The sequence below is a fragment of the Sminthopsis crassicaudata genome, chromosome 3 (assembly GCF_048593235.1).
Source record: "Sminthopsis crassicaudata isolate SCR6 chromosome 3, ASM4859323v1, whole genome shotgun sequence".
Taxonomy (NCBI): domain Eukaryota; kingdom Metazoa; phylum Chordata; class Mammalia; order Dasyuromorphia; family Dasyuridae; genus Sminthopsis; species Sminthopsis crassicaudata.
In genome coordinates, this window is record NC_133619.1 from 220325439 (window position 1) to 220350878 (window position 25440).

General features: G+C 35.6%; 1 protein-coding gene across 1 annotated transcript; it reads right to left on the reverse strand.

Moving 5' to 3' along the window:
- Nucleotides 1-22296, reverse strand: MSL3 (MSL complex subunit 3). The gene is given in 14 exon segments (XM_074300009.1): nucleotides 1-694; nucleotides 3540-3624; nucleotides 3949-4048; nucleotides 9583-9692; nucleotides 11429-11691; nucleotides 13716-13874; nucleotides 16348-16508; nucleotides 17250-17372; nucleotides 18390-18478; nucleotides 20738-20838; nucleotides 21114-21209; nucleotides 21594-21676; nucleotides 22107-22178; nucleotides 22180-22296. Coding segments are annotated over 14 exon segments (1644 nt in total). The 5' UTR covers nucleotides 22282-22296; the 3' UTR covers nucleotides 1-594.
- Nucleotides 22297-25440: the final 3144 nt, after the last annotated feature.

Consider the following 25440-nt stretch of genomic DNA (forward strand, 5'->3'; position numbering starts at 1 on the left):
TTTTATTGGTCTGAAAACAAAGGCAATATTTTATTCAAGTAACTGAAAATGTATTTCCAGAAATATAAACCAAAAGCTTTGATTTATGTGTTTTTCCATCCATTTGTTTTCCCTCTAAGAGCAATTATGAAATAAAATCCACAGGACATTCATTTTTCCTCATAAGAATAAACTTAGTTCCATGGCAAAAAAATAAACCTCAACTTCACATTTTTTTTTTTTTTGTGCTGAATTAGATTAAATTATTTACACTTTCATGAAATGTTCTACAACTAATACAGCTGCTCTTATCCCATTTTAAAAGAGAAAATATGCAATTCTAAGCATTAGATGTTTTTGTAGTTCCTTAAGTCATCTAGAAGTGATATAAGAAATATTAGAGAAATTCATACTGCAGTAACTGGGCAACTCAGACAAAAAAAGAGATCCATTTCTGCCAAAGAATCCAGCTGTCTCAGTCTCTTCTTGATCTATCTAAAAAGAGAACCATGCTATTTCCATTGATTTTTCACCTTTTATCAACATGGCAAAGTGACAGTATAAACATCTCTATAGAGAGAATGTTTTTTATATTCTCATCAAAAAATTTAACTTTCAGTAAATTGCCCGGGGATTCTTGGTGCTGTAGTAGGCTTCACATGCAGCAACATAAGCAGATTCAGGGAAGAAATCATCATGGTATTCAGCTAAAAATCTAAAATAAAAGGAAGGAAATTGTTAAGAAATTTTTAGTTTTTATACTTTTACTTCAACATCATAAATGATATTTTATATTCAATCTAGATATTATATAATACATAATTATATAGGTGTTATACTTTATAATAATTATATATAAAATGTGACATTATATAAACTAATTCTATATCACATATATATAATATCAGTCTTATAATTCCAATTTATATTCAATCTTACACAACTTAAGAATTCATGGGAAAAAACAAACAACTCAAAATTTTATCAAAATATTAGAAATCACCCCCCCCCAGGTTCCTTAAAAAAAAAAAAAAAAAAAAAACTCTATACCACACCACTCAACATTATATTATCAACTACATTTCTAGAGGCTAAATATAGTTGAGCACAACATTCAAGTTCTAACTTGTTCTACAATCTAATTTTTTTTTGGCGTAAGGGGATAATTTTGATTTCAATACTCTTATCCTAAAGGGCAGTAAGATGGCATAATGCCTAGGATAATAGAATGAGAATCAGGCAGACATGAATTTGAAACCTGCCTCAATCAATAATTCATCATGTGATTATGGGAAAATCACTTAAACCCTCTCATCTCTAAAATAGTGATAACAACAGTACCTATTTGGCCAGGTCCTAGTGAAGATCAAATAAGTTATCATTTGTAAAGTACTTGCTGTTGTTATTATTTCATTGTGAGAGCTGTCATGTGAATTTGTTTCATTTAAACTTTTTTAAGGTAGACAAGCGTACAAAATAAAAATTCAGAACCTAAACAATGTCTAAGTACTTGGAAATTCAGGGGGAGAGGCTTGAACCTCAGTTACTATTTCTTCATTCTCTTGGTTTTAACATATTTGTGTTTTTTCAGGACAGGTCTTGTGTGACTCTTCTACACACAAATTTTCCCTAAGTGGCACAGGGGATACGAGTGCTATCCCTGGACTCAGGAAAACATAAATGTCAATTTAGCTTTAGATACTTTCTAGCTTTATAACTTTGAGTGAGTCATTTAAGCTCTGCTTCAGTTTGCTCATCTGTAAAGTAGGAAAGAGTACCTATGTCCTAAGATTGAAGTGAAGATAAAATCAGATATCCAAAAAGCACTTCGTAATCTTCAAAGTGCTATATAAATCTTACTTATTATTATATTATGATTACAACAAATTGAAGAACAAATTTCTAATCCTGGAAAGTCCTCCACAATCTTGTTCCAACTTACCTTGCCAGCTATATTTCATACCACTCCCTATTTATTTCTTCCATCAACAGAACCATTCTCTGTTTCCCTTTTCTCATTCAACTCTTCATGTCTTTGCTTTTCCCTATGCTTGTTTTCTTATGTCTACCTGTCAATTCCTTCAATCCCTCAAAATCCAGCTTAAGTACTACAAAGTCTCCTCTAACTCTCCCCACCCAAAATGAAAGTGATCCTTTTATCCTCTCAATTTTCTCATAGTGGTTGGCCTGGAATTTTTCTTTGCACATAAGTTTCATTTATCTTAATTCAACAAATATTAAACCATTTTGTGGAGTAAACTAGATGAGGGGGAGGGAATAAAAGAGACCCTGACTTGATGAAGCTTATATTTACTAGGAATATACAACTTTCAAATACAAAGTATAAACAAAATAATACAATATAATTTTAAGAGAGAGAATGTATTAACAAGTGAGAAGGATCAGAAAAAGCCTCTTAGGAAGTAGAACCTCAGGTATGTCTTGAAGGAAGCTAAAGGTCCCAAGAGGTGGAAGAAAGGAACAAGTGAGAGACCAGCTGAACAAAAAGAAAATGTTAGAGGAGATAGGATGTCAAGTATGAGCAACAAGGAGCTTGCCAGGTTGATTCAAATGGAGAGTACATAAAGTGAATAATATGAAATAAAATTGGACATGTAAGTAAGAGTCAGATTAAAGGATCTATACACTAGAGCTTGAAGATTTTGTATTCTATCCCTGAAGCAAAAGTAGCAACTAAATATTATTGTTCAAGAAAGTGACATGGTCAGATTTGAGTTATTATATTAGTTTGTGTTATTGATATTGTAATATTGCTCTGATAGCAAAATGGAAGATATATTGAAAAGGGAGGAGAACTGAGGCAAAAACAAAAAACACAATTAGGAAAAAGTCCAAATGAAAAGGTCCTGAACTAGAGTAGGGGGTTATGTAAGTGTAGAGAAAGGAAGTGTAAATAAAGAGAGATGTTGTGAAGAAAAAATAAAGATGTGACAACTAACTGGATTAAGGAAGAGGGAAAAATCAAGTTTTTGAACCTGGATTTCTTGAAGGATGACAGACATGAGAAATGTGAAGAACAATGAAAGAGAAAAATAATTTTTATGTCAAAATTGGGATTATATTTTCAATTTTATATTTTCATAGTTACTTATATCAAATTCCTATAAAGTCTACCTAAGGTCTCTCCCTATGGAAAAAGTAAAATTTATCCCTCAAGTCCAAGTCTAAAAGCCATAAAATGTTGGCAAAATCCTTTATTATAGAAGATTCTCCAAGTATACTAAATATACCATTAAAAATGGGATGAATTATGTAAAAAAACAAGTCAACCACAAGATAATTAGTTACAACTGGAAGACTAAGATGATTGTGCTGATTAAATATTTTACCTGAAGAGATATATCAATAAATTAAAACATATTAAATACTTACTGTTAAACAAACACCAGGCATAATAGTAATTGAGTACATAAATTTTAAAAAATGAGACACTTCTAATTCCCAATACATATCTGCTTAAAAAATTATTAAAAGTAATAATATATGTTCATGATATTCTAAAATCACAGCATACATTTTATACAAAAAGAGCAAGTTACCTCAGGAAAAGCTCAAAGTGCTTAACTAGAGCCTTAAGGTTCTTATCAGAAAAGCACATCTTCCCAAGGATCTCTGGAAGTTTTACTGTGAATAAAAAAAAAAAAACAAAACCCACAATCAATAAACCAAGCCAAAGAAGTGTGGTAAATACCTACCCTTACCCCACTTTTAATTTTCTCATTTTGAAGTTTGGTTTTCTTCTACTCCTATTTCTAATGAAAATGACATTTTAAAAAAATGAAATCTTAGCTAGCAATGGTTTCTTTAAAAATGGTGTTGAATATTTAAAACTAGCTTTCACTAAAGATTTACATGATACCCAATAGAAATTTCAAAATAAACCTAAAACTCTAGCTATAACTCCAAACTGGGGCAAACTTTAAAAGATAAAAAATAAGAACTTCTTACCAAACATTCGCAACAAATGCTGTGACCCATAAATATATGAAGGAGGAGGAGGCTGATCACTTTGGGGATAATTTTCTGGCATAAGTTTCCAAGAGAGCACCTGAAAGTAATAATTTAATAGTTTCATGGTTAGTTTATAAAAAACAATGTTTCTGTCAAAGTGACATTTAGGCTATTTCCAACCTGCCTCTCATCTACTTTTATGTTTTTATTTCATATTACTACCCTTAATTTACACAATTAGCTAATCTGGTCTATTATTATAAAATTGCCCACATTGTCACATCTTCTGACTGCCTCTTTACAAGAATGATCCCTAGTGTTTGGAATGTGTTCTTTTCTTACCTCTACCCCTCTTGAAATCCTTAACATTTTTCAAGATAAAATTATTGAGTTTTACTTCCTACATTTAGCCTTTCATCATAAATGTTCTTTTTTTCTTGAAATTACCTAATAGTTTGTGTATCCTTTATATTGCTTACTTGCAAATACAAAATATCCCTGTTCCCCAGTAGAATAAAAGCTGATAAGTTCTATAATATACTTTATCAACTTAGGAGAATTCTGAACTTGGTAGTAAAAACTCATAGATTGAAGTTCTGATTTTTTAAATTACTAGTAATCTACTTTCAGTAGATCATTTAATCCCCTGAGGCTATTTCCCAATATATTAAAAAAAGATGCTATCAGTATAAACCTTGAAGAAGTAATTAAGAAAATTAAATTATATAATATGTGAAACCACTTTTCAACTAAAGTACTATACCCACATGAAATATTACTTATCCTAGTTTCATGCCCAACATTCCCCCCAAAAAAAAAACCCAAAACAAAAACCTTTCTTTTTAATATCAATATTCTCTCAACACATCTTTGAGAAATTAAAATTAGAAATGACTCAAGAAAGTTATAGGTCAATGAAGACAGATTATAATATGCTGCCAAAAACAACTTGGACCTCGATAAAAATATTTTGATTCTCAAGAATGAAATTCAGGGAAAAAGGGGGGGGCAGTAGGGTAATTCCAATAAGTAAAACACTTGAATTGTCTGAAGAGACTGATGTGGGTGCCTAGGTAATCTCAGCAATTTGGACTTTAAACAGCCAGGTAGAAATGATAAACTTTGGTTGTTCCCTCTATACCTTTAGGACTAAATATAAATTCTTATGGGTCACTTAAAAGTTTTCACAACATGGCTCCAAGCATGTCTTTCTAGCCTCATATATTATTACTCTTTACATATTCTATGATCCAAGCAAAATGACTTTATATATAAAATTCCAGCTGCCTGTAGCTAGGCTATCCCTTATGATTATGCTTCCTCCTTGTAAAGTACAGACTCGATCCCCTGGAGCGCTTCAGGGTCAGCCAGAGTCAGGATAAATTAAAGTCTTTGGTCTTCAGGGGAGAAGTGAAGGAGGCAGGCAAGCTGCCACGAGGCTTGCCAAAGATGTATCCTGGATTCTGAAGTCCGGAGTCACAAACCTCTCTCCTCCTCAACCAAGTCCTCTCCCTTCTCTCACTCCACCCCCCCCCCCCCCAATCCTAGCCTAAGATTATCTTACTTACAAACATTCAGCAAGCACCAAAGGTGAAGAGAGAGCCAAGATCCAAATCTATGCTAATAAAGCCATTGTCTCACATCGAATTGGTAATTAGCCTTAAGTGCTCTGCATTCTCAGATTCAAATACACCTATTCAGAGTTTCAGTCCTCTACACCTCCTCACCTTTGTCTCTTAGAAGAATTTTCCCTTTATTGTTTACATCAAAGCTCAACTTAAATTATACTTCCCACATTAGGCCTTTTTTTGTTTTTCCCACTTTATTAATATCTTGCCCTTCCAATATTGTCATGCATTCTGTATCTATTTAATAAAAATAATAACAACTAACAAATACATAATGCTTTAGGATTTGAAAAGCACTTTACAAATATTTTATTTTATTATACTCCCAATAACATGGCAGCTAGGTGTTATAATTATCTTCCTCTCAAGTTTTTCTGACCCTGATAAGGAAATCCCAAAACTCTTAAAACCTCTTTGGACTCTGCCTCAGGGAAGGGACTCCACCCCAAGCACAGTTTCATCCTTTATCTGGCTCAATTCCAAAACCCATTGAATTCTATTCAAATTCTAACCCTGGCTGAAACTCAAGACCAAAGCCACCTGGGACTCCACCCACAAGCCCCTACAGCTTGTCCAAAGCTCTCCTATTATAAAAGAGCCAAACTGGAGTCCTCTTTTTGCAGAGGTCCCAAACATGGAATTCTTACGTCTTCCATGTCAAGGATTTTTGCCCACTGGAACCACCCTGGCTCTGGTGTCCTTCCTCTCTTTACCTAACACCTTTTAACCTTACTTCCAAACCCCATAATAAACCTCTTTTATCAATCTAGGTTTTCAGGTCTGTAAATTCCTTTACAGGGGACTCTTGTGCCGCTAACAGACTTCATTTAACTCTGTATCCTTGCGCCAAATCCAAAAGGGTTGCAGGGGAGCTCCATTTGACTCCCTGTACCCCGAACTTGCCACTAGACATCAATTAAACCTAATTTCATTTAGGTACCCCTTATCTAAATCTCATCAACCCCACATCTAATGCTCTATTCACTAAAGCACCAAGCTAGGTCAGAAGTTTAAGGGCTGCTTCATTTTTATCTTTGTAGTCCCAACACCTAGCATATTTGCTGGCCCAAAGAAGACATTTAATAAATTGACACAAAAGCAGGCAAGAGAAAATGAATACCAAAATGTGGCGCTATATGATAAAAATAGTGTCAGAGTATTAAACCTTACAGTGATCTGGTAAGAAAAAGGGGATTTTGTTTGTTTTGATTTCCTGTTTAAGCTATGATCCCCTTAAGCTAAGAAGGGAATCAAAGAAGGAATAGGATAGCATGGGAAAAAAATAAATAAAGGTGAAAAGGACAATGAAAATGACAAAAGAAAGAAGACAAAGTTTTTCTATTTTATTTTGTTTCTGTTTTGCTTCTTTCTCCAAAAGAAAATGACCTTTGGACTGAAAAGACAGAACTAAAATAGCAAATTAGAAGTTAAGAGAAAAGATTAGTTAAGGAATAGTTTTGGTTTTTTTGTTTTTTAAAGGCCCCTAGTTTTCCTTAATAAAATTATGTCACATACTACAAATGAACTACATATCCTCAATTACTTCAAAGAAGTGGTAGGTATGAACTAGTTGGAGGAAAAGGTTCTTTCTACCCTTTTCCTACATGGAGTCCCTACTTTCTGCTAAAATGGATTCCTGAACATAATTTAAAAACATTGTTTCTTTAAAGTCAGCAGTTATCCCTTTTGCCACTAGATGGCAACATCACACTGGCAAGGTGAAAAGCCCTGAGTTAACATAGTCAGCTGATCAGAACATTTTTCTCCTTCAAATAAGAAACAGATGAACCAATCACATATAATTAAATATGGGTATTTTATGCCCTTCAGATAAACTCTGTAGAAATTGTAGGTGTGGAAAAAAATTTTCCCCTAATCAAATATTGTATTTCAATATTTTTCAAACCATACTACAAAGACAGTTTAAATGAACTTTACATTATGTGTTTACAGACATTAAAATAATAATTTAAGAAGATTTTACTGGAAGCATTTTGCCAGTAAATTTGAGAACCACTTCCATTCCATAAGCCAAATTATTCTATTCACTTTATCTGAATTTGTCTCCTTGCTGAAATTAACTCTTCCACCCCATAAGAAAGCCAATTTTTAGTTCTATTTTCATATATTCTAAAATTCTATTCCAAAACCTCAGTGGCAAAGAAATTTGCTTTGTTACTACTCAAAGCTATCCTAACAAGGCACAAAATATGATAGGTGCTTCCAAGCTGCAAAGATTCAAGTATGACCTGATATGTCATCCCACTGTGGTTTAGTGAGTAGAACACTGAATTTGGAATTAAAAAACCTGGGATCAAATACCAGGTCTATTACCTGTGTGAGCCTTTGTGGTTCTCAGTCCTTTAATCTATAGACTGAGGAAGTTGGATTAATGCATGGAATCATTAATTTAGAGAATGAAGGAATCTTAGAGGTTATCTTAATGCAAACCTTTCTTTTATAGTTGAGGATACTAAAGCCAAGAGAAGTTAAGTGATTTGCCCAAAGTTACAAAGGAAGGTCCTTTTTAACAAGGTCCCTCCCAATTATGAATCTGTGAGAAGTTCAGAAAGTTTCATCACCAGGCGACCGGCCACAATGCAATGAAGTTTTGGCCAGAGCAACTCATAAAATTGTCTCTAAGAGCAAAGGAACTGCATTTGTGGTTGAAATTCTGACTCATTACAGTGTTTTATATGTACCTCCATTAAATTTTTATTCTGCTGTATTATCATGGAAGGGAATGACCAGGGATTGTTATCAAAAGCTACACCAGTAGAGAATATCCTATAGAAAGTCCTTATAAAGCTCAAAAGGGTTATCTGAAGATGACCCTAAATATGCTAAAAAAAAGCTTACCTCCAGAAAGCCAGCTCCTGAGCAAAATGTAGTAAGGAAGAAAGGTAATAATTGTAAAAGGGAACATACTAAGACAAGAAGCAGTTGTAATCTTTGTCTGGGAAAGCATTCACATCAATAAATCAGGGATTTCATAAAAGAATTGAATAAAAATTCACAAGTATAGATCTTATCTACACCAATTAAATAAGCACAATGGCATTTCAGTTCTAGAACAGACTTTAGAAATTTGGTGCATGGTACTCATTTTAAAATGAGGGAACCACAACACCGAGATTAAGTAACTTGATCAAGCTCAAACAACTAACTGTGGCAATGTCAGGGTCTAGGAACCTCTGACCTTCAAAGCCAATACTTTTTATATTGTATCTTGTGGCTTCTGTTTTTTTGCAGTATTCTTTCTTTTGACTCCCAAACTTATTTTCCTTATTCTTTTTTCCCCTACCAGTTTTTCTCATCTTATCACCTCAGAGTGAAAGGCTTAAAGAAAGAAGAAAAGCTTCTAAGAATGTGGTGCTTTCTAAAGTCTGTAAGTGGGTAAAGGAGAATAACAAGGCATGAAAGATAAGTTGGAGCCAAGGGCTTTAAATGATGAGGAGTTTCTATTTGATCTTAAAGGCTAAAAGAAAGCGTTTGGAGTTTACTGAATAGCTTGGTCAGACTTGAACTTTAGGAAAATAATTTCAGCAATCATGTGGGGGAAGGATTTGAAAGAGTTAGAAAGCTACTGCAATAATCCAGGAGAGAAAGAAGTGAGGGCCTGAACTAGGATGGTGGCAATGTGAATAGAGAATGGAAAATAATATTAACCTTACACTCCTTGATATTACTGAAGGTATAAGGAACTAGAAAAGGATGTGGCCAATTGCATATCAAAAATGAAAAAGCATCCATGTGCTATACACTCTGAACCCAACATGCTGGGTCATCTTCCATGGAGGACTTATGAAAAGTAAAACAGCACAGAATAAAGAACAAAAAGGTGACCTTGAAGCTAGAGCTCAAGATCTGCCTCATATGCAGGCTGGTTGTCTGAGCCAGAGCAAGTTAATTAATCGCTCAATAACAGAAACAACTCTCTAAGACTAATGTTTTTATCCTTCAACTATTATTGATGATGAATTCTAAAACATTAGTTCTTTACCTCATTTAATTCATTATTTCTTCTACCTTCAAAGCCAGCAAACACTGCATTCCCCTCTTTGCTAGGAGTCAAAGTAATAGGTGATGATGATCCACTATGTACTGGGGTTTCTTCCAAAAGATGGGAGGGAAAAAAGATAAATTCAGCTGCAAACTATACATTCCATTCAATTAAAAAGTATACATCATAAATATCTCAATTATGTATCATGTAGTATCATGTCTAAATCTTCATAAACTATAAAAACCATAAGGAATAAATCTAAAATAGATAATTCAGTTGTTATTCAAAAATCACAGTGATACACAACCCAATGTATTATAATTACTTTGTAGGTTTTTTTAGTCCATTTGTAATTTCTACCTCTACTGGGCTTTATCCTCTGATTCTCTTTATTCCTCTTCTCCATTTTTTTGATAGTAGTGTGAACTCTTCTAGATAGCGCTTGCTATTTTAAACTTGTGTGCCTAGAAACTCCAGATAAAAAGAACTGAATTTGGCTAAGGTGGAGTAAAAGGCTCAAGAATGCCTTCACTTGACTTTTATACAAAAATATTCATCTTCAATCTGTATATTTGCCTTAAATTCAGCATTAATACAAAAACAGCCACTGAATTCACAAATCTGACAGGAAAAAGCATAACTATACAGCAAAAATTAACATTTACAAAGAGTTTTAAACTTTTCAAAGCATTTTCCACATTTAATCATTATAATAACCCAGTGATAAATATTATTACCCCCCATTTTACAAAGAGGGAAATAGAGGCTGAGACTTCTCCAGATCACACAAACATCAAGTGGCAGAAGTGGAGATTCAACTCAAGAATTCCATAAAACCAAGTCAATATTCTGCCTAACTTAACTGAAAAATGGTTTAATTTCATTTTTCTCTGTCATAATTTAGAATGGCTATGACTAATAAAATCAAATGTTCAATAGACCAGTTTCACCATTCTCATCCCATTTTATCTCTCACTATGCCCAAGACCAGAACCCCAGAAAAACTATAAAGGCCAAGTTGTTTCTTAGTGTCCTTAGGAATTCTATTTGTATCTTCCTAAATTGTTACCCCCCTTTTTCTCTCTTTATATTTCCACATTCCTCATATTTTTCATAGCTCATTTCAAAACATGACTTCATTCCATGAAGCCTGACCTACAGTAATTTTTGACCATTCCCATAACAAATGTTAAATCTGGAAAACATTTTATTACATGCTGTCTTATATTTAATTGCACTTTAAAAGTTTCAGAAATGGAAACAGAGACCCAGAGGTAGGGGGTCAGTATGGGTTAAAAAAGGGAGAAGGAGAGGGAGAAAGAGAGAAGAGAGAAGGAGAGAGAGAGGGAGGGAGGGAAGAGGAGAGAGAGAGAGAGAGAGAGAGAGAGAGAGAGAGAGAGAGAGAGAGAGAGAGAGAGAGAGAGAGAGAGAGAGAGAGAGAGAGAAAGAGAGAGAGAAAGTGGGAGAGATCTTGACTCCTTAACAAGAATGAAAACTAAAGGGCTAGGAATCTGTCTTCTATTTTTTTCTTCCTCATAAAAATGTTATATATTCTATTAGTAATTAAGATTTTCTGAATTTAATTATGATTTACTTTTTAACACCAAAATGAAATAAACTTCAGGAGAAGGTAAATAATCCTTAAACTAAATCTTAAACTGTTTTTATTTGTTGAAGTTTAAATCTAATCAGTTTTAAAATATACATTTTGTAAAAGTAGAAGCGTCTCAACAAGAAGAGCTCGTGTACTGGATTAGCAAAAAGGAATAAAAAATACAAAATAAAAGATTTTAAATGTTAAATTTTATGAAGAGAATAACTTAATAAAAAACTTTTAACTTACTCTTTTCCAAATGCAGAAACAATTTTGGCATTGTGGCAGATGTGTCAAGATGCCTTCGCTTAGGCTGTGGAGAAGCACTGCTTTCAGACAGCCTGTCACAGCTGGATGTGTGACGTGTAGAACGCCTTAGAGATTGTAACATCTCTGGTTCCGCTTTTCGTCTTTTGGGTGTTGCAGGCTCTCCTGTAGCAGGTTGACTGTCTGTAGACTGAGGTGTTGGTGGATTTAGCAAGGGTGGACTTGGTGACAGTTCCTCCTGATTCCTAAAGAATAAAAGCAAAATTCTTAACTACATTAGCCACCAATAATAATTACAAAGGGTTTTGGTTTTTTTTTTTTGTAATGGGAAAATTTATCCTTTTATATCATGTGCTATGATAATAAAGGAACACTGACACAACTGAAAATAAATGTGTTTTAAAATAATTTAATTTGTTTTTCAATTGTGTCCAATTCTGTGACTCCATTTGGAGTTTTCTTGGCAAAGACACAGCAGTAGTTTGCCATTTCCATCACCAGCTGCCTTTCTTTACAGATAAGGAAACTGAGATAAACAGAATTAAGTGATTTGCTCAGAGTCACAAAACTATTCAGTGTCTGAAGGTAGACTTGAAACTCATTAAGATGAGTCTTCCTAACTCCAGGCCCTGTGCTCTAACCACTGTTACACTTAGCTGCCTTTTTTTACATTAATCTAGTATTTTATAGTTATAAAACACATATCTTACATACCTTATTTCATTTGATCTTTGCAAAAAACCCATGAGATAGTCCAACGAGTATTATCTGTATTTTACAGGCAAGAAATCAAAAGTTACAGTAATGGAACACTAGTGGAGGAATTAACTCCAAAAAGATATCTCAATAATCTTTCCAAGTATCCTGAGAAATATATAATCTTTGTATGGCTTCCCTTATATGTGTATGTACATATATGTCAATTGATCAAAAAATGTGCATTTGTTACATGAACACATTTTGCTTAACAAAGAGCAAATTGCTGAAAAAAATTTCAAGCAAAAATTAGATTTACTAATTCCCAATACTCCTATTAGACAAGGACTAGGATGGACAAAATTAATGAATTTTAGAGTCATGCTCCTCTAAACTTTTAAGAATAAGAAGCTAAAAACAATGTATTGAGAATGTTCATTTTTTATGGTTATTAAAAAAAATCAAATTAGATCTTTAGCTTAATTTTAGGTGGCCTATGGGATAAACATAATATTGTTTGGTCTAAGTTTTGCTTACCTGAACACATAATAATTCTTTGGTAACAGTGCCCCAAGATGAAGTTGAGCAACTTATGGTATATTAAAGGAGATATATGAGGTAATTCCTATTTCCTTTACCAATACTGGACATTAAGCAAAATAGTGAAATAGGTGAAATTTTTTGTTGGCAATCTCCTATTACTTTTATAGGTTTCTTTTATTCTCTCCTGACAGTACCATCCTATTACACAATAATAGAGAGACAGATGCTATAAAGATTGTCCCTATTTTACAGATGAAGAGAAACTGAGGTGGACAGAAATTAAATAACTTTCCCAGAATCACACAGCTAGTAAGTGTCTGAGGCTGATTTTGAATTCAGGTCTTCCCAATTCCAGATCTAAGATTCTCTATCTACTGATAAATAAACTGAGGCCCATAGAGATTAAATGAGTTGAACAAAATCACTCTGGTTATAAGTAACTAAATCAAGATCTCTGATCTAATTCAGTGCTTTTATACTGAATTAATAGAAGACAGGAAACAAGATAAACTTCTAGAAGGCAAAGGCTTTTTTGTTTGTTTGTTTGTTTTTTAATTTTTATTTATTTAAAGTCCCAACAGAGTGCATCCACATGTAATAGTTGCTTAAAAGATATCTGTTCAATTGAATTACATATCGGAAATCTCTAAAGATTTCCAAGGTAGTGTGTTTACTAGGAGAAACTAAAAAATTGCCAGAGGAATGAAAGTGATGAATACAGCAAGTACATGGTTCTTTTTGGCACACCACTTTATAAAAAACTATATTGTTTCAGGGAAGATTTAACCTAAGTTCTCTAACTGGAAATTCACTGAAGTGATTTAAAAATATAAAAAAGATTAACGATAGTTAAGATTGCATGGCAAAATGTTCATTTTGATATCAGTCTAAAAGAAAGACAGCGGTGTCCAGAAAAGAGCAAATATACAAGTAGCAATTTTGCTGAAGAATAAATTTTTTGAGAAAATTATTTCAATTATTAAATTTCAATCATTTGGGGGAAAAAAAAAAACTAATGTATATAACTTACCTATTTGTATTTGTTGCACTTTCCTTGATTGGAAGAAAAAATTTTGATGAAGTCACCTTTTTATATTGAGCTTGTTCATATGGATAAAGCAAAATCAATGGCAGAGTGAAATCAAAGGTTATCCTTAGTCCATCAACCATTTCCTTACAAAGCTCAACACTGAGATGTTAAAAGAGAGAGAAATAGTTTAAATATATTTTGTAAAATAAAGGCTAAAGCTGACAGTTAAAAATTTCAAATATATGAATAAATACCATACAAATGAAAACAGGAAAATTAGGTTCTAAATTCTCTTACTTTTATGAAACCTCAAAAAGATATTCAAATTTTAAAATAAGATATTTTAAGATACAGTAAATTCTAAACAATCACAATTTTATCACCAAAGTCTAGGGGTTCTCAAACTACGGCCCGCAGACCCACTGGGTTATGGCAAATGGGCTGAGGGGTGGAGACTGAGTGTGAGTTTTTGTTTTTTACTATAGTCCAGCCCTCCAACAGTCTGAGGGACAGTAAACTAGCCCCCTATTTAAAAAGTTTGAGGACCACTGGTTTAGGCAGTCAACCAATTCAACAGAAGAACGGAATCAATTAAGTTCTATTCCTTAAGGGATATGTGACTTCATACACATAGGCACTAATTGACAACCCTTCTTAAACTTTAGTTGATTGTCTTCATGTGTTAGTGTGGCTAAAAGAATTCATCATCTAGTGGCCAATCTTCTACAAATGTAGATTGCCTTTCTGAATTTAATTATACTCAATCACTGAATCAGTCCTTTTTTGGGCTGATATTTCAAGTCGTTCTAAATAAAAACTAATACTTATACATAATTTTAAATTTGCAAAATTATTTAACCTTTTCATCTTACTTGACTTCATAACAACCTCATAAGGCAAGTACAATGGATGTCATTATGCTCTTTTGACAAAAAGTTTATAGAGGTTAGAAAAAGGCTAATGAGCAATTTGGGGGGGAGGGGGGCTATGATTTCATTAATGTAAGAAAGCCTTTCTACCAACGCAACAGTCATTATTCTACAACTTACATTCTCAGAGAGTCTGAGCTTCTGAGAGGTCTGAGTCATATAGGCAAGTTTTCTAGATTGCAGCAGGCAACATAAAGCCACTCTTGATAGTTCAGGAGAGCCTGCAAGGTTTTCACTCCACATCATGGAGTTATCCCAGAAACTCTATAGGCTAAGTATTGTCAAATTTTAAAAGTTCTAAATCTTGTTTTTAGAAACAAGAGTAAAACAATTCAATTAGGTGAAAAAATGGATAGGGAACTGGACCTGAAGTCAGGAAGATAAAGATTTGAGAGAAATTATCTGGCTTCAGTCACTTACTAGCTGTATGACTCTAGTTAAGACACTTCACCTTTGTCTGCTTCATCATAATAGCAAGATTATTTGCTCAAGATCGTTGCAAAAATAAAATGAAATTATATTTGTAAAGTGCTCTACAAATCTAAAAGGCATTATATAAATGCTAAGATGATGTACAAATTTGGCAAATTTGTACATCAAATTTTTGGTAGGGAAAATACACATATTATACAATCCACAAAGTACCAAATGATAAATTACCATATTTAATACAATATACAATAACCATCATATCTAAAACTGGCAATTAGTGTGCTGCATCCCCACATGGCTTAGAAGGATAATGGTTGTTTTTTTGGCCCCACTTTTGGCTTCAATAAATGGAGTGACAGTGGCTCTAATAGTGTGGCTAAAGAGTGATAGCTGCCCAGTGAAGCCAGCCATGCTACAGAATCATCAAAGAACTTCTATCCCTCTTACTGGTTTTCACATTTCTTCATCTGCAGCCACCTCAGGTTACTGAAGGCATATTCATTATAGTAATATGTTTTGCAGCTGAACCACAGAAACTGTATTGAGGAACATTACTCTCCCCTACCCATCCCTTTTCTGTGGTACCTTCATGAGTCACCTGTAAATATGTATGTTTCTCATGCCTGGCTTGGAAAAGGTACTTCCAGAAGGTCCATGGAGGGCAACAGTTTGTGGTAAAGTTCAATTCACAAACTGCTTGAAATGGGGTTGAGATTCTACCTTTAATTTCTAATACATGGATTAACAATAAGGAACTTTGGTGAGACTGACAGAATCAGGATATGAACAAGGGACAGTCCGAGAAACTTAAGAGCTAGCTGGGCAGGCTAAAGCAGCTGTGGAGCTCAAGTATCATTAAACATCCAACAGGCCAACAATTGCCATTTAAGGCAACATTAAAAAAAACAAACAAAAAAAAAAAAAAACAAACCTATTCAGACAACTTTTAAGATTTATAAATCGTTTTCTTCACAGCTACTGTATGATAGACAATAATACAATGTTATCATCTTTCTATGGATAACAAAATGGAGACTCAAAGAGGTTCCACTGTCAGGCCTGTGCCTCTCACCTATGTGCTGAGCTACTTCTCTTAGAAAACAAGCACCCCCAAGATACTTGTGATTTAAAGAGAAGCAAGAAGACAAAGATCCAAGAAGGGGCAAATATAAAACAGAGCTGAAAACTTCTGAAACACAAGTGTCACCCATTTGAATTCCCTTTCTGCTTTCTCTACATAACAACTTGTCCTTTGGGCACAGTATGCTCACTTCTTTTCTGGTGGGATGTAATGCACATTCATGTTCACATGTGGAGTGGTTTGGTGGTGACGAGATCTTTCGTTGGCTGAGAAAGCTGCATTGATGGCAAAGTGTTTCACATATGATTCCAGAATGGTTATTATGTTAGTTTGGCATGGAAGTTTCACAAGCTATGAGAAATAAACATTTATACTGTTAATCATTCAAATAAAAACAATGATTTCAATGACAGCAAACTACTATTATTTTCTAGCTAACAATTTTTTAAAATCTCTAACTTTAGCTATTCCAACTCAATTTCTCTACTTAATTAAAGAAAAATAACCAATTCTATTCAAGTACACCTTCAAAGAGAAATATTCTTGGAAAAATGAGGTTAAAAAAAAAAAAAAGGAAAATTTCTAATTTTCTAGTTATCTTTTTCCTGACATACATAGCAATTATTTAATTACATCTCTAATAATTATAATATAAATGCCATAAAGCAGCTATAATGATAATTTAAATTTCATCATGATGTATGGTTATGAATCATGAAACAATATAATCTCAAAAGAATAAAAGTTAAGGGTACCACAGAGGACAATAAAAAAATACAGGGCTATTTGTCAGGGACGCTGTAGAAATGAGTCTTGTTTCAGATATGAGCTGGAATAAATGACCTCTAAGGTAGCTTTCAAATCTGAAATATCCTAAGTCCACACAGATAATAAGAGGGGGAAAGTAAGAGTTAGTACTTTAAAATATTTTTAAATATCATTTTATTACAATAATTACTTTTAAAATTAAACTTTAAAAAATATAAATTTTATTCTCTAAATTTTCCTCAGGTACTGTTAAGATTAGTTGAATGTAATTCAAGCAAATTTAAAATATAAGCTACTCCCCAATTTATATTCTCCTTTACATACACGTTTTCGCCTATTAATATAGTAGCAATCTTCTTCAAGTTTCTTCTTCAAAACTTCAGGTATTTCTATACTTATAGTTCTTTCTTCCATGTCCCTTTTTGTATGAAACTCCTGTTCTTCTTTCTGTGGTAACACAAATCCATTTTCAACAGTTTAACACAGTAACACTTAAACTGCAAAGAGGTAACAACTTCCATGAGAGATACCTGAATTTATAAATTGTTAAAACATCTAAAACCCTACAGGTAGCTCTATAATTTGTCTACTACTTGTTTAGCATTGTGGAGTTAAGTTCTCAAGTAACCTGACAAAAAAATGAAAAAAACCAGAAAATAAGAGTATTAATGTCTCCAAAAACAATAAACAATTCTACAATCTAAGCAAATGGCTACAGGCCATATCATCATTTGTCTGATATCACTGACTTGATCTATTTCACCTAAACCATCATCTACCACAATGAATTTGAAAAATGGATCTCTATACCCAGGCAGTCCAGAATCCATGTGCACTGTCATTGAGAAAATTTATCTATTATCTTTGGAGCTCCACCCCAAGACCCAATACAGTTGATCAGTAAATGAGTGTGTATAAACTAGTCACTTTAAGCAGATTATATTGAATGATCTTCCTACATAGCAAATCATGCTTCAGCTTAACCTCCCATTCAAACCATCTCCCCTGGACCCCAATTTCCACCTCTTTAGAATAAAACTCCTTTTCTAGGACTTCATTCCCCTCTAGGTGTAGTCTTCTCCTACATAAGAATGTGAGCTTTGCATCCTCAATGCTCAGCATAGTGCCTTGCAGACTGTAAGCTCACTTTCTTTTACTCATTCAACCAAGCAGTCAAATGTCAAAGGTGACTTTTTTCCTCACATAATAGGAAAAACCATTTGTATTTTAAAATCACTTAGAAAGATTTAATACCTGTACAAGTACCTTTGGACATCCGAATAAATGCAAAGAGCCAATAATATACTCAGTACAATATTGTGAATAAGGTAAATCTTTTCTATTAAGTCAAGTAAAGTTTTAAGAGAATTTTTAAATCTTATAATTAAGCCATGATTCAAATTTGAAAAATTCTGTTATGATAAAAAATATATTTTTAAAATGTCTTAAGTTTTAAATTTTTACCATTTCTGTTTTCTCTTCAATGTCACTTTCTTCACTTCTTATTTCCTCATCTGTTTCTTCACTACTATCTTCAGAAGAGCTACTTATGGCTATATAAAACAAACATAAATCATACTTTATCATAAGAAACCTTTTAGTATACAATTTATCAAAAAAAAAAAGAACTGATTTTAAAAATGGACCAAGTCATAGGACCTCCTCAACGAAATTCCCACTTACTCTAAAAAGAGCAGCCAAACAATCCATATAAGAAAACCCAAACAGATAAAATATACTTATTTCCATCCTATAACATATGATGATTAATCCACTGAATTAGCACCTGCAGTAAACCTAGATGTGACAAATGCTGTGGATGTAATGATCTCAGTCCCCTCCCCCAAAAAAAAGAAAAAAGAAAAATTGTAAATTTTAACATATTTGCATTGTCAAAAATCTCAAATCTCAACATGTATCCTGGTACAAAATATTAATATTCTTCCAGGGATGATGGATGTAGTTGTGAATTTGTTAATAATATCACAATTACTGAAGATCTAGAAATTGTGGGAGAGACCTATAAGACAATGGAAAGATTGGTGGGGAAAAAGTGAACTGCAGTTATTTGCAATGATATCCACATGTAAGAATCTGTGTAAAGAATATGAATGTGTGAAATGGAAAATGTGTGATCATAAAAAGAAGACCTGTCATATAACAAGAGAATAGGATAAAAAGTGACATTTTTCCAAGAACTGTTAAATATAACAAAAAAAATCTAGAAAAATGTTTCCAATTAAATAAGAATTGTACAGGATTAGAAAGATAGATAACTGAATTATGATCTGTATCAGGAGAATCTCCTATCAGTGAGATCACAGATGCATTCATACATTTAAGAAGTAGTAAAATTATTTCCTTTCAATTTTTCAAGTAAAACACAAAAGTGCCAAAAGATACAATTTAATAATCTAAAACTGTTAGATTAAAAAAGGATCCTGTGGCTGAGTACTTAATCACATGTCATGCAAACACAAACATAAAATATGTTTAAAGGAAATATATCAGAACCTCAGGTTTTGCAAAGGTTTTTACTCCCACTTAATGGATTGAAAAAATTTATCTAGAGAATTTAAGTTATCTGAATTTACTTCTCTTATGTCCAATGTTCCTTACATCATGACGCATCTCTGTGGTTAGATAAGTCTTTAAAAAGTAAACTTATCTGGGAAAACATTTTTAGTTAAAGGTTCTGATAAAGGCCTCATTTCCAAAATATATAGAGAATTGATTCTAATTTATAAGAAATCAAGCCATTCTCCAATTGATAAATGGTCAAAAGATATGAACAGACAATTCTCAGATGATGAAATTGAAACTATTTCTACTCATATGAAAGAGTGTTCCAAATCACTATTGATCAGAGAAATGCAAATTAAGACAACTCTGAGATATCATTACACACCTGTCAGATTGGCTAAGATGACAGAAAAAGATAATGATGAATGTTGGAGGGGATGTGGGAAAACTGGGACACTGATGCATTGCTAATGGAATTTTGAATACATCCAGCCATTCTGGAGAGCAATTTGGAACTATATTCAAAAAGTTATCAAACTGTGTATACCCTTTGATCCAGCAGTGCTACTACTGGGCTTATATCCCAAAGAGATATTAAAGAAGGGAAAGAGACCTGTATGTGCAAGAATGTTTGTGGCAGCCCTCTTTGTGGTGGTTACAAACTGAAAAATGATTAGATGCCCATCAATTGGAGAATGAGTGGGTAAATTATGGTATATGAATGTTAGGGAAATTATTGTTCTATTAGAAATGACCAGCAGCATAAATACAGAGAGGCTTGGAGAGACTTACATGAACTGATGCTGAGTGAAATGAGCAGAATCAGGAGATCATTACATACTTCAACAACAATACTGAAGATCAACTCTGATGGAAGTGGCTATCTTCGGCAATGAGAGGATCCAATTCAGATCCAATTGATCAGTGATGAACAGAACCAGCTACAACCCAGCCAAAAAACACTGGGAAATGAGTGTGGATTGCCTGCATTTTTGTTTTTCTTCCCAGGTTATTTTTACCTTCTAAATCCAATTTTTCTTGTGCAATAAGATAATTGTATAAATATGTATTCATATATTGGATCTAACATGTATTTCAACATATTTAACATATATTGGACTACCTGACAGCTAAGGGAGGGGGTGGGGAAGGAGGGAAAAATTTGGAACAAAAGGTTATGCCAGGGTCAATATTAGAAAAATTACCTATGCATATGCTTTGTAAATAAAAAACTTTAATTAAAAAATTTTAAAAAGTAAATTTATTATCTAGTAAATTAGCCAACTTACAGTTTTCATCATTTTCATCTTTTTCTTCGGCAGGAAGACTTTTTAACACAGAGTCAACACCAGGCAACCTGCAGCGTCTCTTCTTCCTTCCTTTTCTTCTCCTAAAGAAGAAAAATTCAATTGAACTTCATTTATGTGAATTTACCAACTTAAATGGATGAAAAAAAAAAAAAAAAAAAAAAAAAGGTAAAATTAAATAAGGTAAATGGTTAGGGTCAGTTTTTAATATCCTAATAGAAGCACCACAATACTCCAACAACTATTTGAAGTTAATGGTTCCTTGTTCATTTAAAAATTAGGCAAATGTCCATTATTAGTTTACATCACATTACTTCAAAATATAAAAAATTTGCACTGACATGAATTTAACACTTACATGCGAGCTACAGCTTTTCTTGCCAATTTACGTTGTAATCTACGATTTTCATCTGTGTCCCGAAGAACATGATCTTCAGCTGCCCATCTATCCCAGCTAAGGAAACAAAAGAAGAAAAAAGTGACTTGAAATATCCAAAATTCTAAAATTACAATAAAGCAAACTCTAAAAAAGCAGCAGGGGGAGAGGGAAAAAGGGATGTCATAGAGCTTTCCCCCCCTCAATTTTAGAAGCACATTCAAATGGATTAAAATCAAAAATTAGACAAATAATTAAGAAATCAAGTATACTGAAAGATTAGGATTCCTTAACTACCCATAGATTTTTTAAACATATAGTCTGCCAAATATCATTCTTTAGAAAATGAAAACAATTATTTCTTGGTTTAAAAAAAAAAAAAAAAAGTGTTGTTAAAAGTTTATTTGTTTTCTAATGTTTTTGATAGTCTCATAATACAGCTGTTCTGGAGTATGCACTTACCTTCTGTTCCAACCATTAAAATGGATCAGATATTCTGGGATCTTTCTGCCCTTCTCATCTTTCCCAACAATAACATCAACAATCTGAAATAAGAAAAAACAGGTGAGATATCATTTATACATTGGGAGGGCATACATGAGAAATTCTGAGTCTGATCAGAGTGACCAGAAATGATTTTTAACAGATTTTTCTCATTTTTTAAATCTGTGCCGGAATGACAATTTCTTCCCAAATCTCCGTGTTTTTTTTTTTCTTTAGTGGATGCATCCCACTTGGAATAGGAAGTATCCACCCAACTACCTTCTAATTGGTCTCCGTGGATTTTAGTCAGGGCTATTTTCTTCACCCCATTGGCCAGGGAACCTATCATTAAAATAACACCAAACTATAGGCAGGACAACTTGGCCTCAGCCATGGGAAAGTCTGGGAGATGTAGTCCTCGGGACTCCACCTCTTTCAAGCTTGAGTTAGAAATTCTGAGCTGGCTCTTTCAACTTTGTCTTTACTGCTTACCTCCAAGACAAAACACATAATTTCTCCTTCGCTGTCGATCACAATACACCCCCCTCCCTTAAATTGGAGAATTTTCTTCTAGTACATCCTTGCCAGAGGCTTCAAAGATTTGGAAGCGGAAGCTACGTGGTGACTTGGGGGCTGCATCACAGAGAACCATGCTGGGGGCGCCCATTTTAAAGTTATACAGGGCAGGCAGCCACAACGGAAGGGCCTATGGGAGGCAGTCGAGGAGAAAAGCAGGCGAGAGACACCAGTGGCTGAGGGAGGGAAAAGCACCAGGGTGATGCAGGCAAAGGGGGGCAGAGGAAGGATTGCTAAAACATCGAAAACAACAGCCATGCCAGAAGGCTGGCGCCAGGGAGCACAACTGTGCAACCAGGGAGGCCCGAGGGAAGCTACTCAGGAACAGAACTGGGAGACAGACAGCAGAGAAATGTAAATTCCCCGTAATTGGAAAGGAAATGACTTGACCTCTCCAGGGGATGTCACTTCTTTCCCACCTACAACCAGAGCTATACCTTAGGCTTCCTCTAAATCAAGACCTCAGTTCTTAACTTGGATGCTGTGAACTTGTTTTTTAAATATAGGGATAGATACATAGCTAGAGAAAGAAGACAGGTAAATAAATAATATAAATAGATGGGAAACAGATGAGAGCTATGGAAATAGATATATTAACAACAGACAGGTAGGTAAATAATATAGATAGGAGACATGAGAGATATAGACAGGAACAGATACCTATAGAACAACATAGACAGGTAGGTAAATAATATAAATAGATGGGAGACAGATGAGAGATATATACAGTTAAATAATATAGATGGAAGATGACAGATTAGATAAATAGGTGGGATATAGGTAAGACAGGTATATATAGGTATAAATAGAAATGAAAAAATATATGTATAGACAGACTGATATGGATGGCTAAAGATAAATATTTCAATGTATTTGGTTTCCTTTGTCATCCTATATTATTTTAGGCATTTAAAAACATTATTCTAAGAAGATGCCCCTAGGTTCAAGAGGGGCACCAAGGGGACTCAAGAGACTAAAACGAGCATATATAGAGGGCTTTAAGGTTTGCAAAGAACTTCACAAAAACGATTTCATTTCTCCTTCACAACAATCGTATGCAGTAGGTGCTATTGTTATCCCTATTTTTACAACAGAAGAAACCCAGCCTGAGAGCTTGACTGGCCTAGGGTCACAGACAAAAACTTCTCTCTAAACAACCCGATCTCGGTGTTCCTTAATTCCTAGAATTTTTTTTTTTCACGTCAGAGAAAACGACCCGTGAGAGACGTATAAATGTTACTCCCTTCTCGTGCACACACCACTCACGTAGGTGGAAGAAAAACGCAAAATAAAAAATAAAGGGATGGAAGAAGCACGAGTGGGTAGTTAAAATTTCCTTAACACAGGATGCTTTTCCACAGGTAGACGGGGTGCGAAACTGCACTCTACTTTACGCAGCCGCAGCGCCACCCTCTTGGGGTCTTTTGGGGAAGAAGGGAGATAAAGTATGAAATACCAGCATGGCCAAGCTCTTAGCCTCGCGCTGGAGAGCGCGCGCGCGCAACCTCGGGAGCCGCAGCCCCTCCCACGGCCCAGCCCCTCCCCTCCGTGCGCCCCCCGCGCACTGCCCTCCGCGAGGCGCAGGGACCTGCCGGCCGGCTCGCTTCCGCGCGCGCAGTTCCCAGCGCCAAGCGCGGTTCTCCCCAACCCACTCACCCACCCGAGCGGTTGGCGCCGGTCCGGTGCCATCAGCGCAGTTGGCGCCCTTTCCCCGGAACCGCCTGGAAGGAGCACGTCATTTTTCTCCCCCTCTCTCTCCGAAGCGTCGTCCTCCCATTCCCAGCCCCGGGGAAACCGCGCACCTATCTCCATCCCCTCTCCTCCCTTGCCCTCCGCTGGCGTCCCTTCCATCCCTTTTCCCCCGTTCCCTCCTCCCCCCCGCCCGTTCGTCCCGCTCAGTGGCACCTTGGCATCGTACAGGACTCGCGCCTTAGTGGGGTCGGGCTCGAAGCACAGCACTTTCTCCCCTGACTGAAATTTAAATTTCATTCCCCCGCACGAGCTCATTTGTTCATCGTGGCAGAGGGAGAAAATCCAGGTCGCGAGGAGCAGTGCGCGAGGTGGGGGTGGGGTGCGGTGGGGGGGGCCGGGAAAGAAGTGGGGAGGGGGAGGTGGCGCGCTGTGAGCAGGGGGGGGGCGGGGGGACGGAGAAAGAGGTAGCTCCGTCCCGGATTTTCCCCCCTCCCGCCTTAGCCCTCCCTCGGCTCCGCCTCCCTCTCAGGCTGCGCTCCTGCCTGCCCCCTCGGCCCCCCCCCACCCGCCCGGTCTCCCAGGCTTGTTCCTCCCTCTAGCTACCTGGCCCGCGCAAAAGCGCGGCGCGCACGCGCTCACCCACCCCTTTTTATTTTTACGCCGCCGCCGCGCCGACGTCGACGGGAGTGGGGGAGGGGGGGTGAAGAGACGGACCCCCCCCAGGGGAGCACAGAAGTGGGGGGCGAAGATCGGCGGGCTACTGAGCAAGCCCGATATATTCGGCCCGTTGGGGAGGGTGGGGTAGAGAAAGGTGCGAGGACTTTTCCACTCCGGGCTTTGGCCGCAGCCCGGAAGAGCGCGGGGTCTGGTGGGGGAATCGGGGGGAGGAGAAGGGGGCGGGTCGTAGTACCGAAGTGATCCCGTGACGTGTCGGCGCGCCAAAGTCTTCGAGCTAGTACGCGTGCACGCGTTCCGATTGCTAAATAGGAACCCTGCTCCTTGCCACACGGTACTCTGGGTTTTGCAAGGATGCCTCTGCGCACTTCCCCGAGCTGTGGCCCGATATAAATCTCCTTCCTCTCCCTCTACTTTTTAAAAGGAGGAAGTTAAACTTTAAAAATTAAAGACATTTTAAAATTGAAATGGAATAAGATACTAAGGATGGGAGGGTTTGGGAGGAAAATTTGCCACGTTCCTGCAATTTCCCACAAATGCTTATAGCAAGCATAGTCAAAGAAAGCCTGGGGTACAAGGAGAACTGCGTAAGATGTTCCCCTACACCCCTGCTTGTACATATTTGATATGTGGGTATAAAAGTTCCCTTCTCCTGTTCAATGGTATGCTGCTCAACATTTTTTATCCAACATGTATTGTACTTAGACTATATAGTAACACATGTAAAATGTATGGTATTGCCTGTCGTCGGGGGGAGGGAATAAGGGAGGGGGGGTAATTTGGAAAAATGAATACAAGGGATAATATTATAAAATATATATATATATAATAAAAAAAAATTTAAAAAAAAAAAAAAAAAAACATTTTTTATCCAGACAGTGCA